Source organism: Chanos chanos, chromosome 13 (genome assembly GCF_902362185.1).
Source record: "Chanos chanos chromosome 13, fChaCha1.1, whole genome shotgun sequence".
NCBI lineage: Eukaryota > Metazoa > Chordata > Actinopteri > Gonorynchiformes > Chanidae > Chanos > Chanos chanos.
Genome location: NC_044507.1, coordinates 19,973,073 through 19,996,844, shown reverse-complemented (window position 1 = coordinate 19,996,844; position 23,772 = coordinate 19,973,073). Strand labels below are relative to the sequence as shown.

The 23,772-nt window shown below is 39.4% G+C and overlaps 1 protein-coding gene across 1 annotated transcript in view; it reads left to right on the top strand.

The window, feature by feature from the left end:
• The first annotated feature begins 15,072 nt into the window (after positions 1–15,072).
• tnrc18 (trinucleotide repeat containing 18) overlaps positions 15,073–23,772 on the top strand; it is a 56,334-nt gene continuing 47,634 nt past the window's right edge. The window contains exons 1-2 of the mRNA XM_030789630.1: positions 15,073–15,199; positions 16,780–17,113. Of these exons, the coding sequence (XP_030645490.1) occupies positions 16,903–17,113 (211 nt within the window). The 5' untranslated portion in view covers positions 15,073–15,199; positions 16,780–16,902. The remainder of the gene's footprint in view (positions 15,200–16,779; positions 17,114–23,772) is intronic.

Sequence of the window (23,772 nt, the reverse complement as noted above, 5' to 3'; positions counted from 1 at the left end):
GTTGTGGTTTCAAAGAGACTGACACGCCCACCCTCTGGGGGCCGAAGATTCCTTGTCTAAGGATATGACAAACCGCAAACATAAAAATAAATGGTGCGTGTGTGTGGGTGCTTTCACAGAGACAGAGAGAGAGAGAGAGCGAGAGAGAGAGAATTATGGCACAGATTTCATTCACAGGGTTTGTCCTTTCATCTTCTCTTTTTTTATTTTTTGTAGTTTTCCACAATAGCTCAAATTGCGCTGAAGCTCTTGCTCTGTTTGAGTAACACTTCGGTCATTTGAAAATCAAATAACACTGGCATTTCGTAATTTTATTTTATCGGGGAGCAATTCAAAACCAAACAAAGGGAAAATCACAAATGGACACGATGAAATTGCGCTAGTTCTCTCTTCTCCCCCTGATCCTTTGGGTTTTAGACAGTGGTACAATATTATGCCAACACTATCATGAGCAAAGAATCAATACTGAAAACCGTTTTATCTGAATGATCATTAGGATTTGACCCATGGTTTATATAATGCTAAAATTGCACCGAGCTATCGGCCGTGAGACTTTAAAAAACATGTTGACCTAAACCATCTCATTAATCAAACAGAAAATACTTTGAAGCGTGGCAACCAATAATATAATTCTAAGCCGTGTTGATGATAATCCATTGCATAAGCCTAAGGAATCTTTCAAAACTATACAGGTTTACAGAAATTCAGCCATTCATCTTCCTTGTCATAGCTTTCAAGAGATCAATAATGCAAAATGACACTTTTTATATTCAGGCATCAGCCAAGAGCCTTCCATTTTGTATTTGATTTATTCTTGTGGTATGAGCTGTCATCTTCCATCACTGTAGCTTTTATCTCAAAATAAGAAACGGGAACTGTAAATCCACAGCGATGCTGGTCGTTGTACAACAGAATGGCAAAAGCAATCTGCCTCTTCATCACACCAATTTATTTAAAGCATCGCTCGCTTATTTAAGACGTGAGGGGTGAGGTGACCTTCGGCGAGCAGGTGCCACCCATGTTAATGACAGACAGCTGAAGCACATCACAGCATATTTTTTTCCCCCCAGGATTCAAGGCCAACCCTTCTCTCTAACCATCATTGCTACAGTCCACCTCAGTTACCTCAAGGAATATCATCTCCAGCCGCTAGAGCACGAGCACCAGAGCCCCTTTAGGGGACTTGTTTTTGTGTTTTTGCAGAATCCTCCTCAGCTTAATAGCATTTACAGATGAGTCAGGCCTCCGGATTCCAGTGAGAAAAACACGCTATAAAAGACACTGAGCGACACTCCAGCGAATAAAACTGCAAATGTCTCGAGAATAGAAAGTTGTGTGACTCAGCCCATTCATCTGACAGAAGAGAAAGCTTGAGAAACCTTGGACCTGAGACAAAGCAAAGTTAATCACAATCAAAGTGACTCAGATAAAATATTTGTGTATTTTCCTTATCCTCTTTGTAGGTTCAACGCCATTCGTCTTCCTAGCTCTGCGGTGTTGCTCTTTCTAATCATCGCAAGCGGATTTCTGTTTGTCTACAGACGTGGAAAAAAAATCCCTCTATTAATTCAGGAATCATTTCAGCTCCACACAGTGCAGTGCTGAAGCCGGAGTTGTGACTCACTCATTTGGGGATCTGCAGGTGAAAAAACACAAAGTGACCGTAACGCTACGCTGTTGCTGGGTTTCGGCTCTCCTGTCGCTTGCTCCACACTTCCAGACAAATGTGGAACAGTGTACAAAGTGTGGATCAAACGAACATTTCCTTCAGAACGCTGATAGAGCTAAAACAAGGCCGGAGGCACTGTGATCATCTGATGTGTACATCAAATCCTTGTCCAGTTCACTCTGAGAGGTTTTCTGTAGAGTCAGAACTCTGTCCAACCATGAATGATGGGTTAATGGGAGCATTTCTTTCCTGGTCAGCCTGTGTAGAACCTGCAGCATTTGTCAGGTCTGCTTTAATCCATCCTCTAATGTCTGAGGCAGCGCTGGATCTTTTGAGAAATATGCTTATGTGACCATAAGAACCCTAAAGCATGTTTCACAGAGGCAACCATGGGCATGCTGGTCCATTTAACTCACTCCATACAATAACTTGGGCTCATTTTTCAAAGCTTGTGTTTGTCCAATAATGCAGTCATTGTTAAGATGATAAACATGTTTGAAAACCCCCAACATTGGTGATATCATTGTTTTTGTATGTCTTTATAAATAACATTATTTTGTGAAAATAATGTAACTAAATCTGCACAAACACGCTGGCTAAACAGAGCCCTGAAGTTCTGTCTGATTGCTGACTATGGTAGAAGTACTCAAATTCCATATTGTCTCAAAACAGATTTTGGTTTTGGGAGGTGGGTAAGTACATCAGACAAAATTGTCTCTATTGAACTGACTGATCGCCAAGAGGACAATAAGAGTGAATCAGAAAAACTGATGGAGTCCAATAACAAAACAACAAATGGATGTCATTTGTCCCTCTCAGTTGGATATATGAGGACACGATATCTTCTGAAACTGTCACAGGCTAGGGCTGGGAGTTTTCACAGGTTTATTTATTAACTTAATCTTGCATTTATACATGTATCTGTTCAATAGATGTATACATAGACTGTTCTCTTGGCTGGGTTTCTATATTATTTTACTGTCTGCCACTTTGCCTTTGTTTTTGAAGTATTATCCCGGTATTTGTGTTTGCTGGTCTGTGAATTTCCATCATTAGATTTGGACATCTGTGCCGTAGAATATATCATCAAAGGGCAGAGAAAAATGAAGCTTCATCACAGGGCAAATTCCAGTGACTCTGAGCTCAACTTTAAACAAAAATGCGAATTATTTGCATACCTTTCTGTCTCCTCTTGTTCATTTTTTTTTTCATCTGGCGTTGCAAGGCTGTCATTATCAGCGATGACAGCTGAGCGCATCCAAAATATTCTTGAAAGGGACGCTTTCTGTTACATGTTCTGCTTTTAAGTTCGAAGCAACATTTTGGTCTAGACGTACTGTCTACATTCTAAAAGAAACACACTAGTATGAGGTCACTGAGTGAACGTTAAGAGAAACTAATAGGGTTGTTATGTGGGATTGTAGTGAGATGTACCCTTTGATTCTTGCTGAGTTGGAGTACTTAGGGTTTTCTATTCCATGTCCACTCAGGCTTCATCTATCCTTGACTTAAAATCCCCTGACCTGCTGATTCTGTCTTTTCCTTCAGTTAAAAGTATGCAAAGAATCCTCTTGTATCAGGCAACAGGAAAACACTTCCACGCTTTTCTGAGGAATAAACAAGTGGTGTGTCTCTATGGATCCCCACACAAGCAATACACACACTGCTCGTCGGATACATAGAAAACCCACTCCACTAGAGGAGCAATGATAAGTATGACCTGTTTCAAATCCAAATTTATGGATTTTGTACTAAGTGGATCGTTAAGCCTGCCTAAGGATAAAATTCAGCTCAGAAGCCCCGATGGCATTTACCATCTGAAATATTTTTAGCATTGCAGTTTGTTCTCAAAGTGCAAATGCTACTTGAACCGCTGACTCTTAATTAGAAGCTCTATTCAAATGCTTCAACTCACACACTGAGTAATGATTCAATCCATTTTCTCAGTACTAGAGACATACTCCCAGGATTATCCAAAAAACTCATATTAAACAACTTGCTTACAATAAAATTAGATTTGGCCTATGTTACGGTTTGCCTTGGCTACAGGTCAAATGATTTCCAGCGAACATCGATGAAAGACCAATTAATAAATCTTTTGAGCAGAGCTGCAAAACTGATTCCCATCGGTTTTCCATTTCTTTATCCAATCAGAGACCCTGATTGTTTTGAATTTTCAAAGATTAATCAGCTGTTTGAATGTGCTGATCATTAGATTTTTATGAGCCAAAGATTAAACAGTGTAACTACCAGCAGGTAGATACAACAGTTTCCAAACAAAGAGGGAAGGTCTTACATAAGCACCATTGGCACGTTACTGCAACCACTACACAACTACTTTGTCATTTTTGTCTACAACCTCACAAAGGCAGCTGTACCAAAGAGTTATACCTTCGGTATTTTTCTTGTTTATTGTGTTTCTCTCCAGCATTATTTTACCATTACTGAGTAACAGGCACATCCTGCCTAATCTGTGGGTGGTGTGTATGGTGTGCCCGGACGAGTGTACTACAGAACTAACCAAACCAAAAGGACAGTCTAATGCCAATACTCCTGTGTGTATTTGTGTTTGTATGGGTGAGGCTGATGGAGCACCTAACTGGTGCTCCAGGGGATGAGGGTGGACCTTTGAATTCCGCACCGGTCACGAAATGCTCTACCGTCTGGCATGTGATGACTGAGAGTCAGTGGAACCACAGAGAATGTTAGCAATGATCAGCCATACAAAGCTCTGGGCCAGTGTAGGACTGCATGTGTGGCAGCCCCGTGCCGTGCTTCGGTTTCTACTCTTTTATATAAATATACTGCTGGTGTGGAATCATCAGGGCTTGTCAGAGTGGAAAAAAGTTTTTCTCATTCAGATTTTTAGGACAGCTGTCCCTGGTCATCGGCATTTACGCTGATTAGGCTTGTTAAGATCTTACTAAATAGCAAATTTAGTAGAGTGAACTAAAATCAAAGAACATTTTTGAGATGAGATTGAGACAATTATTGTGATAAAATTGTAATAAATTGTAGTCAAAATTATAATAAATTGTAGATAGTAAGACTGCTTGAGAACTTGAACAGTGTTTGAACAAAAAATGACCAAAAACATTTTTTAAATTCATCAAGTTAACTTAAAAGCAACATTAAAGATTATACATTTGAATTTACACCAGTGAATAACTCGGTCTGTATAAACATCAGACTTTCAAATCCTCTTCCATGATGGGATAATACAAAAACAAACACTTCATTTTTTTCCTCTAACTAATAAAACCAAGGCTGTACACTAAATTGTAATTGTAATATATGCCAAGGATGTAAAGTGACTTGATAGAAATTCTCTGAAAACTGCATGTCTCACACACACAGCCAGATCAACAGTAAGGTGCTTAGGGTTTAGACAAACTCTGAGACTGGTACAAGGCCGGGGTTAAAGCAAAAGCTGGAGTTAATTAAAAATGTCTCTAACGCTCCCTCGCCAGATTCGTGGCTCCCTCATTATATCTCTTAGTGGAGTGGTGTGTTTAATTTTTTTTTTGTTCCCCATTGAAAATCAGTTCAATTTTCTGAAAGCGCTCTTCTTCTTGTCCTGATGGGAGCATTATGTCCTGTCTCCGATTGGGTTCCACTGGAAAACGCTTAGGCCAACAACACCATTCTTATTCATGTGATACTTGACAAGAAACGGCTTAAGCTTTCACAAATGGATTAAACATTGTTCCTGTATTAGAAGTGGATTTTTTAAAAAAGAAAAAAAAAGGGATTGAAAAAAAGAAAAAACCTCTGCTTGATTGAGTCTTAGGCAAATTTGTTTTTGAGGGTAGTGGTAGGAGGGCTGTGTATGAGAGTAAATTTGGAAAAATAGTTTCAGTGCTTTAAGCTGCACACTCTTTCATGCTTTATTTAGGTTCAACTTTGCATTAACTGTTTTCTGCTATGCACTTTTGATCACTGCATTAAGCAAAAAAAAAAAACAAAAAAACGTGGAGGCAAGATTGACTGCATATTGCACAAAAACATTTTATCTGTGTAATGTAGAACACACAACTGTGATTATATGTCCAATATTCCTTTTTAATCTGTGATTCATTGTAGAGTGTTTACAGTGTATTACCACTGATTCACACAGGCAAGCTGTCTGACTGCCTCCTTCATTCCACTCATCAATGGGAGCCGTACATGTGTGTGAATGTGAGTGTGAGTGAGTGAGTGTGTGTGTGTGTGTGTGTGTGTGTGTGTTGGGGGGGGGGGGGGGGGGGGGGGGCGTAACAAAAGACAAACAAACTCATGAATAAAAAAAAAAAAAATTAAAAAAAAAGCAAAAAACCATGAATTCTAAGTGCTAGTGTAATGTGGGCTGGGGCAATTTGGCTCAGGATGTGAGTATCCCGCAGTACACTTGATTAAAGGCCTGTGACAGACAGTGCATGATGAATAGCACCCAGAGAGAATGAAAGTCTGTTATGAGAGTAGGCTGCCACACTGAGATTAAACCCCAGCAGGGCCCATCTTCCTGGGAGAGTCTCTATGCTGCATGGCAGCTTGTCTGGCCCGCCCGTCAATTGCTGGGCTGTCAGTCACCAGCAGACTGAGGGTGGGGGGTGGGAAGCAGAAGTGTGCATGGAGTTTGAGTCCCATGGGACCCCTCCGCCCCTCCCTACCCCCCACCCCCCGCCAAACACACACATACACACACTGCAGCACCGCCACCAAGGACCCCTCAGAGACAGGGGGGAGTGAAAAGTTCAATAAATTTTGTATCCCCACTGCTGCTACTTCACTTAAGTGCCACACATGAAAGGTGAACAGCGTTCGGGAGACGGGATGATTTGTTTCCCCACGTTTTGGAGGAGAACTGGCCCCAGCTTCAAAAAGAGATCTCCAAGCATGTGATTCAACTTGAGATGCACTGAGGCGTTTTTGAACCCCAAAAAAGTGTTGTGTCTCTATAAAGAGAAGAACAGGGAGTAAAGCAGATTATATTTGGCCTTAGGGATTTTGTGTTAACTATTCATGTGATGGATGTAACAGGCATGAAGAGAGAAAAATTTGAGATCAAAATGTTTCTATTAAATTTAAGGGAAACATCATCTCAGGTTAGGCATGTGTTTGGAATTTCTAAAAAAAAAAAAAAAAGCTGAATTTTTGTAATTGCCTGTAATGACTTTAGATTGGAGAAGGCTCAAAACCAAGGCTAACGTTTTTGTTTTATTTTCCTTCTGTCTTTTTCGAACTCCCTGTGAATTACTCCCCACGCGATGCACTTCTGTGGCCTTATAAGAGAGTGGCCAGAGAGTATTCTCAGGATGTCAATGCTTTCATATCAATTAACTATGACACAATTGATATTTTACACCCATGAATGGAGTACCATGGTCTGTAAAGATGATGCCAATCTTGTACATTTTAGAGGACTAACCCAGAATACGATTTTATTGTAAAAGCCAAACAGTCAAACTGAATGAGAGGAGTCATTCAGAGGAAACTAAAGGGTCTGCTAGGAATGAAGATAACGTTGACATTGTTCAAATAATGGGTGTACGCATTTTAATCATATTTTTCATAGACTTTTCTTTCACTGCAGTTAATTAATATGAGAACTCTGTTTTGTAAAATATCTGCAAAGATTCATTTGTCTTTTCAAAAACATCTGTAATTGTGAAATATGTGTCCTCAATCGAATAGTAAAACGGCTTCTTTTGTGTGTGTGTGTGTGTGTGTGTGTGTCAGTGACTGTCTTTGGCAACCAAGGACAACATCTGACCTAAATTTAGCCTTCACCAGTTTATATTTCATTCTCCCTTTATGTGATAATAAAACTAAAGCCAAAGTCTTCACCACAGAGTGAATCCTAGCTAGCCTCGGGTTTATGTTGGCCATGAGGGCGAGTTGAATGGGTAAGTAAGCAAGTTTTACAGTGGCTGATGGAAAGGAAATCAATCCTTTTGGCTGTAGCCCAAGGCACAGCACTTCCCTGGGTTTTCATGTGCAATAAGCAAAGCAAAGCAGATGTATATGCTTCTGGTCGGTGTCTCCTCTATTTATCTCCTCCATTCAACCCATTAATTTATCACTCTGTTTTAAACTTCACAGGGTTGCATATTGCCCCCCTGCACAAAAAGAAAAAAAAAAAGAACTATGCAGAAATTTCAGGGGCAATAAATCATAATTCACAAAGCATCCTGTAGTTTCAATAAACAAAGCTAGCTACGTAGGTATGGGTCGAAGAGCCCTGGCTGTGGAGGGGGCCGTGAGAGATCGAGATTTTGAAAACTCTCTCTTCAGGATGTAGGACTTCAACCATTGGAGGGCGCTACTCCTCAGTGCGCTGCAACTGCAGTACACCATGCATGACACTTCTAAACCAAACATTACTTCACAGTTGTTAACTGTAATAACTGTACAGAATGGTTTGTGTTATGTCGACCATATTCCAATCACGAATACAAACATTTACTTTTCGCGGGGTTGAGACAGAATGGTGACGCGGATTCAATATTTTAAGCCACAGACCACATAAGTAATAATACGTATAAATATACGCTCCAGTAATAGATCAGGACCATGAACCATCACAGCATGGGATCTTTTTGGTTACAGATAACATGTGTCTGAGTATGACAGAAATCCTCTCCATGACAACCTGCATCATATGAATCACAGCGCCATGTCCCCGGAGCTTGGTACTTGGGCACATTAGTGCCTTTGGGAAACATAAAGCAGTGATGCTATGATGGGGAGTGAAGACTTGGTGCTTTCTCCCCCTGAGTTCTCACTGCTCTCTCACAACTGTTTTGTTTTGACAGTCTCGTGTCCTTTACCACAGATGTTTACAGAACAACGATCCCCCAACCCCCCAACCCAAGTCAACTGCATCATATTTCTTTCTTCTGTCGTTTTGCTTTGTTGGAAACCATCTGGAGAAGCTATAAGATGGGTGAGACTGTTTGATGCCCCAATAAAAAAATTCTATGTACAAATTAGTAGTGGGGAATGTGGCCTTATATTCATTTCACGGTATTTCCCACATTATGGACGATAATGATACAATATCGCAATATGTTCTATTTACTTATTTCAGAACCAAACTAAAAGCAATGCAAAGTTTGTTGAGCACACACATTCCTCTAAATCAGTTATATTGACAGGGACTGCGAAAAACATGCTGGGGAGCAGTCTGGTTGAGCAAACTTGACGTGGTGAAATTCATTCAGTAGAATTTTGTTCCTTTAGCAGTCATATTTTGCCAACACATCTCGCAAATCACAGGCTTCTCTCCAAGGTTAGATGTTCCGAATTCAAGCCAGCTCCAAATGGTAGACCTAAAAGATACTTTATCATCAAATTTTCCTTTAATTTTGTGCTCACTCATTTTTGTTCCAACTTGGTCACACAGTTTTCTACAACTTCTACAACATCTTTGTTCATAACAGAACTGGTATCTATTAGCAATATAGGTTAGAGGGTAAAGTGCTTAACTTTGTTCAGCGGGCTACCTCGTCACACTAGTTCACCTATTTCCTCAGTTTTTCTTAAAAAATTTAAAAAACAAACAAAAACAAAACAAAACTACGTTTAGTAGACTAGCCTAGCTTCAGTATTACTGAATCTGGTCACACTCAAATGTAGAGACGGGAAAATGTTATGACATTTGCCATATTGAGAATGTGTCAAAACCAACATCGTGTAACAAATTGTCAGGAGACTTCCCCCCTCGCTACCCCGCCCTCCCCGTTTAAATGGTTGTGCGTTTATAGCCTCAACTGTATATTACTGTTTGGATAAAAAGCGAAAAAATATGTCACAATAATTTTAAATGCACTTAAACACAGTTTCTTTATCATCCACTAAAACGCGTGATATACAATATTTAAAATACAAAAATTAGTGAACAGAGATTAATTGAGTCTTATAATATATTGTTGTCTTCTATAAGTAACCCTTTCAGTATACAAGAATGTTAACCAATAGGACATAATCTCAAGTGTAACAAATGGACCATAACTCATCCACTCATACAAGAGTGTTGCTCAGCGCGGTAAGCATTAGCTAAAGCACGAACTAATCAGAAATAAAAAGTTTTGCATGACAACAAAATCCTGCTTTGTTCTTTTTTCCGTTCAATGTCAGCCTCAAACTTTGTAAAGAAGTTTACATAAACATCTACATTACGTTAACGTTGGCCATCTTTGATCCACAGATACGTCAAATTAAAAGAATGTAAAATATGAATAGGCTACTACGAGGCTGATCGCCGTCTGATCATGTTTTGTTGTGGAATCGCCCGGCATCAGTCTCACCCATGAAGCACGACTAATCCTTCATGAGAAATACATTCCGTTAATCTAACCAGCAAATAACGTTCTCTGGATGAGGGTATTACATTGAGAGTACATATTGCGAAGTCGAACGTGCTCTTGAGTTTATTTTTATCATCGAGAATGTCCAGATTAAGATTATAGCAGTAAACGCAGCGACGACTGTCATTTGACACAATACGCTTTCAAGAAATGTCCTGTCAGCCAATCTACTACAAAGAGTGACGTCGGAAATCATGTTTTATAGAGCCATAAAAACTCACCTGACAGCCCAGCTATTGTACTGACATTTCTCTATGCGGTTTAATTTTTTTTTTAATGGTAGGCCTATCTACAAATATAGGCATATGTCACCAAGAGGCACGTTACAGAGTCTGGGACTGTGACACTGGGGAAGTAAGTTTAAGTTTCTCTAACTGTTATCCCACATAGGATTCCTACCAACAGCCTACAGTCATCTGTAATGTTAACACCGCATGGGGAAAATTTGCTGCAAACGCGACACGAAGCCACTCTCTGTAACGCATTTGAGAGCATAGCAGTTAGATTTTATGAAGTGCGATTTAATGAGGTAGGGAGAAATCTAATATCTGAGTTGTAGAGATTAGCCTAAAAGCCTACATTTATTTTACTAAATGGTATATTGTTTAAAAAAAAAAGATTAAGACATCATTACTTTTTTAGAAGTTCACAATAGCTGTTTTAAAAGCCACCACAGGTTGAGGTAGTGGAAAAATGGAAAGTGGTCTTAGAATGCAGTGGGAATTTTCAAAATCAGTGAACTGAAATGTTAAGTTTTGAATTATTACACACTTCGACACTCATGTTTTAAAAAGACTGTTCTCTCAAATTATTTCACATATAACACGCGATTTGGGGGATCACAAGCCTGTCTTTTTCTAAATTTTTCATCAATGAGAATGAATAGAATTTACTCTCATGTACAGTCACATTTTGCCCACATATGAAGGTCTTTGTTTAAATATAGCCTACTCACCACGTTATAGCCTGCTAACCTGATGAGCTCATGATCTGGCTTTACCGTTCTTACTTAAGTACAGCTTATGGAAATCTGACTGCCGCGCTGTAACAGGGTATACTTCGTGTAGAATTATGCAACTTATGCAACAAACTGTGACTTCATTTGGTGTTTTGAATTCAGTGGTTGCTTCAACACAGGAGTATTGCTTGTTTGTCGTCGTAGGCCTAAAATAATTACTATGCAGAAAGCGATGAACATAGAAAGACTATTACTCCACCTCTCCTCGTGATCTGCTCCCCCATGCCAAACAAGCTTTTCAGTCACCCAGGAAAATACATCGACGACAGCCATGGGCATATGCAGGAGAACAAATGTTAGAGTACGTGACCAAGCATCGGAAGGGCCCTTCTATAATTTGAATTAACCCGTAGTCCGTACCACGTTTTGACCATAACAAAATAAAGCATAGATCTTTATTTTAATGACAACACAATACGAACTGCACGGTTTATTATGACTGACTGATGAGTTTTTCAGAATAATTGTAAATGTAACGGTCCATGGAGAGGCATTTAGACGGAAATCGCAGACAACTGTATGCATTTCAATAATGATCTGGGTGTTCTGAGTGCAATGTATTTTCTCTCATTTACCTTGAACTATTGTACGCCCTACAGTGCTTAAGAGAGCGTAACAAAAACAATAGGTCTGTTCGACAATTTGACTGAAATCATAAAAAAGACCACAGTGAACCTACAAAATATGCAGATATGTAGTAGGCCTACATCAACACATTTTAATGTGAGCTACATTTGACTCATCGCATCGATTAATATGCAGAGGACGCCTTTTCAGAATTCTGTTGAATTGTGAGAATTATTCGGAATTTTGTATCTGTGCAGTGCTTAAGTTTCACCCCTTGCCCTTGTTCTATGACAAATATGTGTCAATTAAAAAGAGTTTTAGATAGCTATATGGCCAACATTTGAACCCCTGAGTCAGCTTCTGTCAAACATGAAAACGTGCCTACTTTTGTCTGGCATGTGGGCCTACGTGGGGCTGAACAATTAATTACAATCAGCTGTTTCTTTAGAGTCATCTAAATTAGTCATACTTTCATATTTGAATAAAGAAGTCTGTGATGACAACTCCATGAAATTATCTATCCTTTATAAATCAGTGAAGTCTTGTGAGGCCCAAGAGCAGCAACAGATCCATCGACACAGTAACAGAGACGAACACTTAAAAAAGAAAGAATGAAAAAATAAACTTTGCGTTTGAATCTGGTCAGTCTTCCATGATGTAAACTGGGTAAACTGAGTTTTCTATCGACGCTGGTAGCGTTCTGTACAACGGCTGAACTATGTCTTCAATAATTTACCGTTATTGACCTAAAGGGAAAAAATAGAGTTCTTGTGGTAGAAACAAAGTTCTAAATTTGTAGACACGTTACCGTTAGCCCAGTCGAATGTGGAATGACTCCAACAAATAAATAAAAGTGCGAACTAAATGATACAGTTTAGAGCTGACGAGTTTGCTCGCAAGGATTTGGTAGGTTGTCGTAAATGATGTCGAACAGCACAGCCATGTCAACATGCTTTTAACTTGTACTATTTCATTAAAAAGCCACTTAGAATTACAATGATATTTAGACTACCTGAACGCGCGTGTTCTTTCAGTTTTGACAATAATGACTTCACCATCAGCTCGTTTAGTTTTGGAGAAGAACACTGGGAAACATATGACCTAGGTCTACTATATTTTACAAAACGCGTTAAGAATATGAGGTCTGTAAGAAACTGTCAATATGGATCAATAACTCTGAAGGCAGATTTAACCTCTGTATCAGAAAGGAGGCAGCACATATTGATTCAACCCATGTTGATAAGAAAATTACTTCGGCTAAAAGAAAAACAGCTACCTGTATGTTTGTACGCAAAAAAAGACCTTCCTTGTAAGGCATTATGTACTTTATCAATAATGTCCATCTTGACGCCTGGTAGCCCATACAAACCCTACAAATCTTTGGAAAAAAACAAAAATTGAGCGCCTGTTGTTATAAAATGAGGTGTAGGTTATAGTGTTTGCAACGCAGACTTACCTTTATTGTAAATGGGTGAAGACTGATGAGACAAATAGCTTTATTAACACCGAGTCACCGAGATGGATCATGAACAAAGGTTCTATAAAAGCAAATCGACGCAACCAAGACGATAAATATCTATTGCCTCGCGCTCTTCGATTGACAACGGAAACAAACAAAACAAAACATGTAGCCTCAGTTGTGTTGAGAATACTGTAATTTATTCGCACAAAACGCATACATAACCCACCTTAGAACTGAAGTGACTCACTGACAGAAACTGATGTAGAAGAAAATTTGTTTCTAAAAGAACAGTAAAGCAAAAAAAAAGACAAAAACAAAAAACAATATGTCTGTCCAACACCAGACAGTCGAAAAAAATCGGATCATTACAGCAAAGCACAAGCTAATAAAATTCCTACATTCCGCCTCAATTTTGAACGGACAAGGCAACGTAAACAAAACTGGAGGTGGTTGTCATTTACTGCTGCTCCATTGGTCATTAATAGCTGGCCGCACCATTGCTCAGGCAGCCATGAACTTTGCTATTGCATTAATACGCCTTGCTTCCATGAATCATTCTCACGACGAATCGCGCCTATTGTTCCGGTTGATCCTTCGGGAAAAATGGGTACAATCCAGAACCAGTGGCCTTTTCCATAAGTAAAGTCTTTCAGCAAGAGTTTTAATGGTAAATACTCGAGTGGTCGGGGTTCTCTTGAACAAGCGCATTCAGATATGTTTCTCTCCTCGTCTCGTTACAATTTCGGTCTTTCCCTCTTCTGCTTCCCTCAAAGGGATGCCTTGAAACCGCCTCATCAGGGCGCGACAGGGGTAGCTTGAAACCGCACCACATTTTTCCTAATCAACATTTTTTTTTTGCAACGTGCAAACGTTGCGATAACGGAGTGGAAAGTGAGAACAAATTAAAGGCGTCAAAAATCTAGTAACTGGAAAACCATCTCACAGTTTCAAGAAATCAGATTTATTCCTCAATACGGGAGTCCATAGGCCCGCATTATCTTCGTAGGACTAATAAAATAATTGTCAGTAACATAGGCTACATAAATGACCACTCTGCAAATTTCTGAATTTCTGTCTTATCAGTATATTTCTGCACTCAGTTGTATGGATTTATTTCAATACTTATCCACAGTGTACGTTAGGGTTCTTTGGAGTCAGTTTAAGTTAGCCTAATATACGTTCTTGACAGCGTGAATAGGCTGCCAAAGTAAGTTTACACTATGTGACATTTAAAACATTTCATGGTTGACTTATTCTGTAGCCTAGTAACCTACGCAAATAACATTAGGGTTTAAAAGGAAATGTTGCTGTCGAGTAATAATTACGGAATTCATACTAAGTGCAAAAAAACAATTCAATGCTGCTTATTATAGGCGCGCAATTATTTTAAAATATATTTTACAAACTGTTTAGGTGACGCAACAAAGCACACATCCCTAAAACTGATTCTTTGTGTCATCGCCGTCCCTGCACGCTCGTTGTTTTTTTCTTCATAAACATAAAAAGTTAAACTCGATAATAGTGTAACGCAGTTGCCGCAACCTATTCGGTGTCACAAGGTTCAAACAAAAACCCTCCCATAACTCTGCCCAGTACGTACTGTCTCGGTGGAATATGTTACAAAATCTTTGTAACTTCGTTGTCAGATTCGGACGTAATAGGTGCAGTTTATGTCCATAACGAAGTACGCTTCGGTCCCTTTAAAAGACAGCGCCTTTGCGGCCCAGAGAGTGCCCTCCAAAATTCTCACTGCTTGTTTTGATCATTCAAGTCTTGAAGGAAGGAGGGGGGAGCTTGAAACAGTTCAGCCTCCTTGGTCCATAATTGGTTTTATAGTGCTGGAGAGGAGCCAAAGTGTTTACATCGAGTTGATCGACACTTCAATGGACCTATCACGTGTTTTGTTGTAGGATTTGTCAGGTTAGGTTCGAGGAGGCGGTGCTTGTAGAACAATGCTTGTTTCATTGCTGAGGAGCTCACTAAGATCTACAGTGGTTATTAGGAAGGGCCTTCTTCCCCGAATTCTATCCCTCCGTGTATCAGCGGATGGTTTGTAAATGGATTGTACGAAGTCACATAAACGTTTGGATTTTGTGAAGAAACTGGATACTTTAAACTGAGAGTCACCATTGCAAGTAAGAGATCGATGTTTTCCCGCAGTTGATACATAGTTGCGTTCGTATTTTTAGACAAAGCATACCAAAAGCACTTTTAAAAGAATTTGCTATTTTCTCTGACGAAGAGGGCAGGGGGTTGGTAAATATGGTGTAGTTTCGACTCGTTCTAACTCTGCTAAGACACGCGTGTTACGTACGTCTGTATAACGCACGGCAACTAAAAAGTTTCTGAGTCGAAATGGAAGTATTTGAAAGTTTGAAACGTGGCCGACGAGCAGCCTGCCGTTTCCACTACCCAGCATGGCTGTTCAAGTCGCGAACATAAACTTTGACTCGCCATTGTGTTTATTTGTCTGTTGGTCGATCTTCCGTAAAACATTAAACCTAACTATCAGTTTATTAAAGGCAACGTGGAATTGAAGTTGTAAACTTGCATACATGTTGCTCGGCTCCAGATGAAGCCGAAAGTGGTTACAAACTAATATACAAACATGAATCCAAACAACATATAGTCTATCTAAACGAGAAACAGAACCCAGTTCTCGCCCTGACGCAATAGGCATATTACCAGTTAAAAGAAAGAAAGAAAAAAATCGCTTCTTCACGTGATATCGCCATATATTTCTGAGGACGTGTGAGCTTTTGCAATAAACTGTTAAGTAAGATAACAATAACTAAAAAAATGCTTGTCCTTCCGAACCCCCACAAACAGTTTAGCCTTCTTAAGTGCTAATGTTGAAATGGCAACATTATCTAGAACGACGTCTTCACTCGAATTTGTAATGACTTTGCCAGTGCACGTTCTTTTTTTGCCCCTCCGAAATTGTTAAAATGATGTAATCGTCCGAACGCGTTTGAATTCCACACCTCGTGAATTGCTTAGTCTACAGTGTAAAGCCTCCACACCTAAAGCATTTCAGGAAAGTGCGAGTCCCGTCCTGGCACCAATAGTATAGTGATGTCTTGATATATAAAACGAGCTCGATCACCTCGACAACAGTGTATAACAAATAGGATACACAGCGCGGCAATTGTTAATGTCTTTTCCCATATTCGAAGTCTTGCACTGAGTTTAGGCGCGTCCGAAACATGTATACTCCAAGGGTTTACAGTGTTTTGGCTGTGTAATGCAAGTATCTACAAGGATTTGTTTGGAGAAAAACTAAATCTGTTTATCCGTCGTGAATATTTGTACAGCATACAACCGTGCAGGCTACTTCGATGAACAGTGGGTGAAGTACCGACCTAACAGAAGGAAGCGCCGGATTCTATTTATACTGCGCGCATCGAAAATCACAAGAGCACCAAATGAACCACTGCGATCAGGGCGAAATGCCGCGAATAAGCTTTAATGCATCTTGACTGTTTTGACTGGAATTTTTTTCACAGTACTGATTTTTTTTTTCATAAAGTCTTCGTGTCAGTTTTACGCCAATCGAACTTAAAGGTCTAGTTTCTGTTTTTTCGTAGTTTATAGGAAAACTGCGTCATTACACCCTTCTAGGTCAGACCAATTCACGTCGAACTCGGATATCCATTTGGATATATTTTCAGTTGTCTACAGATTTTCTCAAGGCTTTATTCCTTTTTTGTTTTAGGTCGGCAGAATGCCGGATAAAGACACTGATTTGCCTGGGAATCTATGGACAGTATAGCCAACGAACTGGCTCTTTCGGAATATCCGATCGAACTGTTTCTTGTATCAAGTTTACCCATAGTGGATGATGGATGGCCGAGATTTCGGACCCCCCAGATCTGTTCACGTACCTCCACCTTTGCTTTCCGGACTGGCAATGGAGTCACACCGACTTGGAGCTGCAGCTGCAGCCGGTAGAATACCCCCTTCTCCCGGTCACTTGGGCGCGGGGCACCCGGCGGCTTTGCACTCTGGAAAATTCTTACCACCGGCCATTAACCTACATTCTCATCACAGTGAGTAGAGTTGTTTTCTTTTTTCGAATACCACGTAAGCAGCAGTCAAACGACAGTAAAATGTTTGAGATGCCTACGTTATATCTTCATCGAAGTTGTTGTAAATAATCCTGTCGAATGGGTATTACTGTCCACGCATGTTAATGGAAGTGGTGTTTGGCCGTAGCCTGTTCTGTAGTAACGGGTCTTTTCCGAACTGCAGAATGAGGTGGACAAATGCTTCGGTTATGCTGTGTCGTTATCGGTTCAGTTTAAGTTCCAAGATAAGGCTTTAAATATGGGGGGAAAAAACTAAAGAATCAGTGCCGTAGCATGTTTTGCATGAAAACTATTATTTACAGAGCTAAAAGGCAGAACTACATTTCAGTTTATCCGCATCTGACAAATTTGAAATAAACTCAACTGTCGTATAGATAAGTACCATTATTAAAATAAGTGTTTTAATGTTTATTAATCTGAGATATATTCATTTCGGAATAAGCAAGCGTTGGCTTCTGCAATACAGTCCTTTTTAAAGATAACGTAGCTATGGTCATGCCTTGGATAGTGAGAAATTATGCATCTAGTTTCCCCCTATACTCTCTTACAAATACCGCGCGATCACATATTTAAAGATAGTGGGAAAATGATACATGATTGAGAGCGAAATGGTACGCATCCAACGAAAGGTCGTATGATTTAAGGCGGGGTGGGGGGCCTGGCCTGCGATAAAGTGAAACACACTGACCTACTGTTCTGTTTAGCTGGGGGAAAACTTGTATTGCGTTTTCATCCCACATCATAATTATTGTTTTGTCAGGTTGGCAGGATACCCTCACTGAAATGGCAAATAACTCGGCTTTGTATAATCTCCTCGTAATAGAATAGACTGTGGTTTCAGCAACAATGTCGTAATTGTGTTATTTTATTGTATTGGTAAAACAGTTCAGGTTGTGTTTAAATTTTTGGTCTTATTACGTGAAGCCTATCAAGTAAATGTGTGAGTCTTTTGTAATTCGTGGACACGGGGTTCTAAATTAAAATGAATGCTCAAGGGAAGCATTAAGGCAGATATTATAGAACATGACCGTAAATAGTTCAAGTGATCTACTAGCGTGCACGTCCTGTGTTTTAACCCAAGTTTTAACCTAACGTGCCTCTTTTGACTGTGTGGCTAAATACCTGTTTGGCATCTGATTAGGCGATTCCTAAGCAAAGATGAACAAACGTCAAAAAAGTGTGCTTATATTTCCTCGTTGCTTCTGTTGTTGTAACTGCTATAGCCTTACAATGGGGAAAATACACTTAAAAGTAGATTAAAATTTCCTGACTGTATTGGGTAGGAGGGGGAGAGATAATCTTCTTGAACAGAAAATGGATTCTGCTTTAACGGAGTGGGAGTGGGCTAGATGTTACTGTTTGAGTATGGCTGTCGGAGAGCACTGTTTGTCACGGGGGAGCCACCCCCTGGCTTCCATCATAAGTCTGCTGCAAAAAATAGTAACCTTTAGGAAAAGGCTGCCCGATGGTGTCAAGCAATGGCTTTGTTCTTTATTTCCAGGTCATTGATCTGGCTTGTAGCTCTCTTGGATTCCAAAAGTAGTTTAAGGCAATTGAAATTGTTTGAGTTTCGTGCTATTGTGTTTTAAAACTCAGATTTGTCTTTAAATCATCCATGTTATTGTTCCTCCCAACAGTTCATATTTGTTTATTTATCTATTTATTTATTGCTCGTTATTGAAAATAGCCAGATAAAATTAATCTTTTGTGTGGAGACCCGCTTGTTTTAATCAAAATTCAGTACTTAGTGTAGTATTGTCGAAAGTGTTATTAGTTAAACTTTCCTGTTTCATTCAGAGATCCTTATATAACTATGAAAACATTCATGAATTGATGTTATTAAAGAGGATTTTGTCAGATACCCTGTAATGATCCATACATGAGCTGAATTGATGTGACGGGTATGAATAGATTAACCATAATACCCAAAAACCTTATCAGAATGGTCAGACAGTGTCTTAAATAATTACACACCCTTCTACGTCCTATTAAGAAAATATTTAAAACTGTACAACTGGGGAAGTTGCAAAACAGTGCGAAGGGTTACAGTTGCGTTAAAATAAAAGCTAGCCTGCTGTGAAAGATAAGTTCTTCTATTTAGGTTTCCGTCGTATTTTATGGAGATTTGGGGGAAGGTCCTGTCTTCTACAGAATTCATTAGAGAAGCGTATTTCAGTTTTTCAATTGGTTGCCATCTCTGGGACTCTCCGGCCTCTCTGGGACATCTTCTGAGAATAAGTTGGGGTTTTTTTTTGGTCTTTTAAGTACAGCTGATTGTTTGGGAAAATAAAAAAAACATATATATTTAGGAACAACTTTTCATCTCCTTGCTGTGTACAAATGGCACTCTAAATAGCTTTGAGAGTTTTAAGCCGTGTAATTAATTTGGCCAAAAAGTGCAGATGAAAGACCAGTGTGCTTTTTCTTCTTTTCCCCAAACAACAGCGTGCTCCGTTTTACTTGCTTATTGGACAGTAGTCGGGGGAGAGGCTTTGCCCGGTCTCTCTACTTTGAAAGAGAAATGCCTTTAAGCACCAGCTCCTGAATGAGAAGGCACAGTTTTATGTTCTAAGGGAAGCTGCTGACCATTTCCAGCCTACCACAGTGAACTCCCAAAGACCTTTGAAATACGCACTTAGAAACCTGAGCTCCCTCACCACAGTATGACACAGGGAAAGTGGAGATGAGATATCGCCTTCGTGGTTTCAGATCTGAGTGTTTCTGAGACGTTCTTGATTGGACGTAAAGGTATAGAGTCTCACCATATGCCAGACATTCATTGGAAGGTGGTAGCGATTAATGAGTTTACAATAGCGTTGAGACTTTGTCATGCTGAGTGGGTTGGACTAACTCAATGTTTGATATGGCTTTTTTTTTTAATAATAAGATATAGAGAGGTAAAAGATGTTTTTAGTGCAGCTTAGCCTCTGTACATTCATTGTAAGATTAATGATTATCTTGCAGACAAGGTTAATTTGCAGTAGAGCCTATCATGTCATCCAAGTTGTAACATAGCTGAAGTAAAACCTCAAGCCTTACCTCTGTATATCTTTTTCATTATCATTACTCCAACAATATACTATGGTGTAGTTGTAAAATGTGAATAGATAGAGAGATCAGGGAAACTTTGGACTGATCTTTCTACTTGGTGACTCAAAGGCTAAACAATGAAATAATGAGCACTGAATGTCTGTAATAGAAATGATATTGAATTCAGCACGTGGTGACAAAGTAAACAGAAAATATGTGTCTTTATGTGTCTCTGTTTGACTGCTCCAGTAGCTACATTTTACATTATTAGTTTATTCCATTGTCAAATTAGTGTTTGCATGTTCGGAGAGTGGGCAGAATTCTTTATTATGGTGTTTTTTTTTTAATGAAAATGCGTGTTCTGACTTGAAAGTTCCCATGCAAACAAAGTCTTAAGTTGTTTTTTTTTCTTCTTCTTCTTCTTTTTGAAAGATTGAATTTGTCTCAGGCCCATCCATTTGGAATGAAAGGGCCAGTATTCCAATGTCTGTATCCTTCCAGCTGAGCAAAATAACCACAATTTTCATCACAAACGGAAGGTTGTTTGTCCTTCATGCTCCATTTTGTCATAAATGAACTGAGATTTAACTGAAAAAAAAAAGCCTCATGCGTAGAGTCAGTGAGCTGAAAATGCATCATATGTTTATGGAATGACTCAGTTTCCTGAGGACTGTATGAACATTCCCTGCCCCTCCAATAATAACTTTTCAATAGCCCAAATTTCCCCTTTGAGCGAGTGGCTATTACTGTTCATTTGTCCTCCCTCTGGCCTCCACCTCAGCAAACATTACAATATAAGATATTTTTTATTGGCCTATTACATATAATTTCTTTTTTTTTAATGACCAAACTTGACAAACATGTGGTTTGAAGTAGGATATTTAGCTAGTTAGGTAAAATGGACAAAAATGTGTTTGGGTTTTTTTTTTTTTTTTTTTCCAGTTCCTTTTTGTTTATTGTTCAAAGGATGGTGCACATGGTGGATTTTCTCTCTCTCTCTCTCTCTCTCTCCCTCAAATATGTTTGATTTAATTCAAGGAGCCCATTGTAATTTGGAACATAGAGAGTTTGTAAAATGCACCCTCCTTTTGAACCCCACTCTCTGTGTCGGGGGGGAAGAAGCATTCTGCCTTACTGGACTAGAACCAAGTCACATGCTGAAAGACTCGAAGGGCATGTGAGCCAAGCCCTGTGCCTTCATTTTTTATGACTCTTTTGTTCACATGCCTGTGTTGTATGCTGTAGATAAAGATATATATATATATATACAGGACTTTTTTTCATTCTCTGCGATATTCTGTGCTGTGTACACATTTAGATAAAAACTTGCCTCTGTGCTGTACACTGCATTTCTGTATATTTTCTTTTCTTTTTTTTTTTTTGCTCTGTTGAATTAGCACTTTGCCAGTATTTTTTTTTAGCAACTTAGAAAAACAGTTACAGTGATAAAACTAACATTTTGTTCTGTGTGCTCGTGAAATATTTTGGATACCTGCAGGAGCTAGCAGCTTGAATGGTTAATAGTCAAAATAATATTTTTTTGTAACAAGATTTTTTTTTTTTTTTTTTTGCCCAATAGGGATTTCTCTCCAAGAAAGGCTGTTGTAATCAGCTTGAGCCAGTTAACATGTGAAATATGTACATACCAACACCAACAGCTCATTCCAAAATTTCAACAAACACACTCTTCATACGAAACCGAAGTTGACAGATGGGTGTTATTCTTGGATTTCATAAGCCCAGCATTCTTTAGCCTCACTTCTACACTTCACATTTTCACTTTTTCAGCAGCTCCTGCTCTCGCACCGAGGTGTTCCATTTGGATTGGGCATTAAGTAGAAATCTGTGAAATTTTCATAATGTGGCCTCTTTAATTCTGGGTTTTTTTGTTTGTTTGTTTGTTTGTTTGTTTGGGGGTTTTTTTATGTCTGAAACATTCTACTTTATATATTTTAAGAACAGTAACTACAGTTGGGAATGCGGTTCTTTCTGCCTTTGAGAAAGTATCAATAAACGTGTAGCTTTCCTTGTTCAGAGCAGTGCCTGTTTCCCTGATGCACCTGATAATCCCACATCTTAGTCGTTGTTGTGCGTGTGGTGTTGTTTGTTGTTGTTTTTTCTGATATTTCCTCAGTGGTTGTGGAGGAAAACCGGACAATTTGCAATTAGGGCAACCAGGTGTCCCGCTTTGCATTGCGATGCACAGCATACCGCATGTTGAAATAACGTCCCGCGTTCTCATTGGTCATTTGATTTTTAACCATCAGAAATAAGAGCACATGAATGCGTTCTTTAACCCGCCCAGCACATTAGCCGCTTATGCCGTTGCGGCGTAGTTTCTACTCTATTTAATAGTGCCATGTCAAAAGCAGCAACCTGGCTCATACAAGTGCAACATAGCCAAGCTTTTCTAAAAGCCTGGCTTTCATCCAATGGCTGAGAAGAGAGCAGTGAAGGTGGTCATCAAGAGGCTGTGATGGCTGTCAGTCAAGCTGTGTGGACGTGGGGCCGGTGAACTCCTCTGCTACGTTACCAGCCAAACTTAGACAAACTTTGCAGATATGAAAGTAAAAGCCACCAGGCGACATCATGGCCACAACGACAAGAAAATGTTCTTTTAGTGAGGAATGGGCTACGACATATTCCTGGGTGTCCTTACTTAACCTTTTCCAGTTAAGGAGTAGTACCATTGTATTGGCCTACTTGTCTCCACATTTTATGCTTCCCAGCGATATCAGATATGATTGTTCTAACATTGTGAACAGCTTAGGTTCACTGACAGTTTGAGAATCAGCCGTTGGTTAATCGGCCAGTGGTTATCTAAAAGCCCTAGTAATTTTACAACTATATGATGAATATCGCTTCCATATGCACATTTACTTTTCAATTTCTTTTATTCTATATAGTTGTGTTAGTGCAAGGGAGAGAATGTTGCTGGCCTAACTGGTGTGCTGTGGAATCGACTAGAAGACAAAGTATGGGTGTTTGAGCCGAAAGACAGAATACAAATGTTTTTTATTCAGTCAGCTGAACATTACATCAAAGTTTTAGGTTACCTCTCAACGTTGGTAACATGTCCCACGTTGTCCCACACAAACTTGCTGCTCGTCCCGCATTTGGTCTGTCTGCATCTCCTCACCCTTTCTGCAGCGTGTCCATTTAGTGAAGGGCGATTAAGAGTGGCATTAGTGAAGCTGTCAGCTGCTTGTTTGATAATGGGAAAGGAAGTGGAAGATGAGGTGGAGAACACTTTTAAATTGTGTAACGCTGTGTCTGGGTAATAGCTTACATGTTCAAATTCTGTCAAACCACATTAATCTACTTAGAGATTATATGGCTTTCTGATCCCTAGAAAATGATTCACTAAATTCAGTTGGCTGAGTTTGGCAGTTAAGGCCCCCCACCCCTCCCCTCCCTCCCAAGAGGAGCATACACTTTTGCCAGGGTTGAATAAGTTGGCGCAATTTGTACGTGTTTGTTTTTATTTATTTATTTTTTTGTTTCTTTGGCCGTTTTCATACCTAATGCTTGCGTAATTACATCCTTACTAATGGAATGGACGCAGGTGTTAGTTTTAATGTATTTACCTA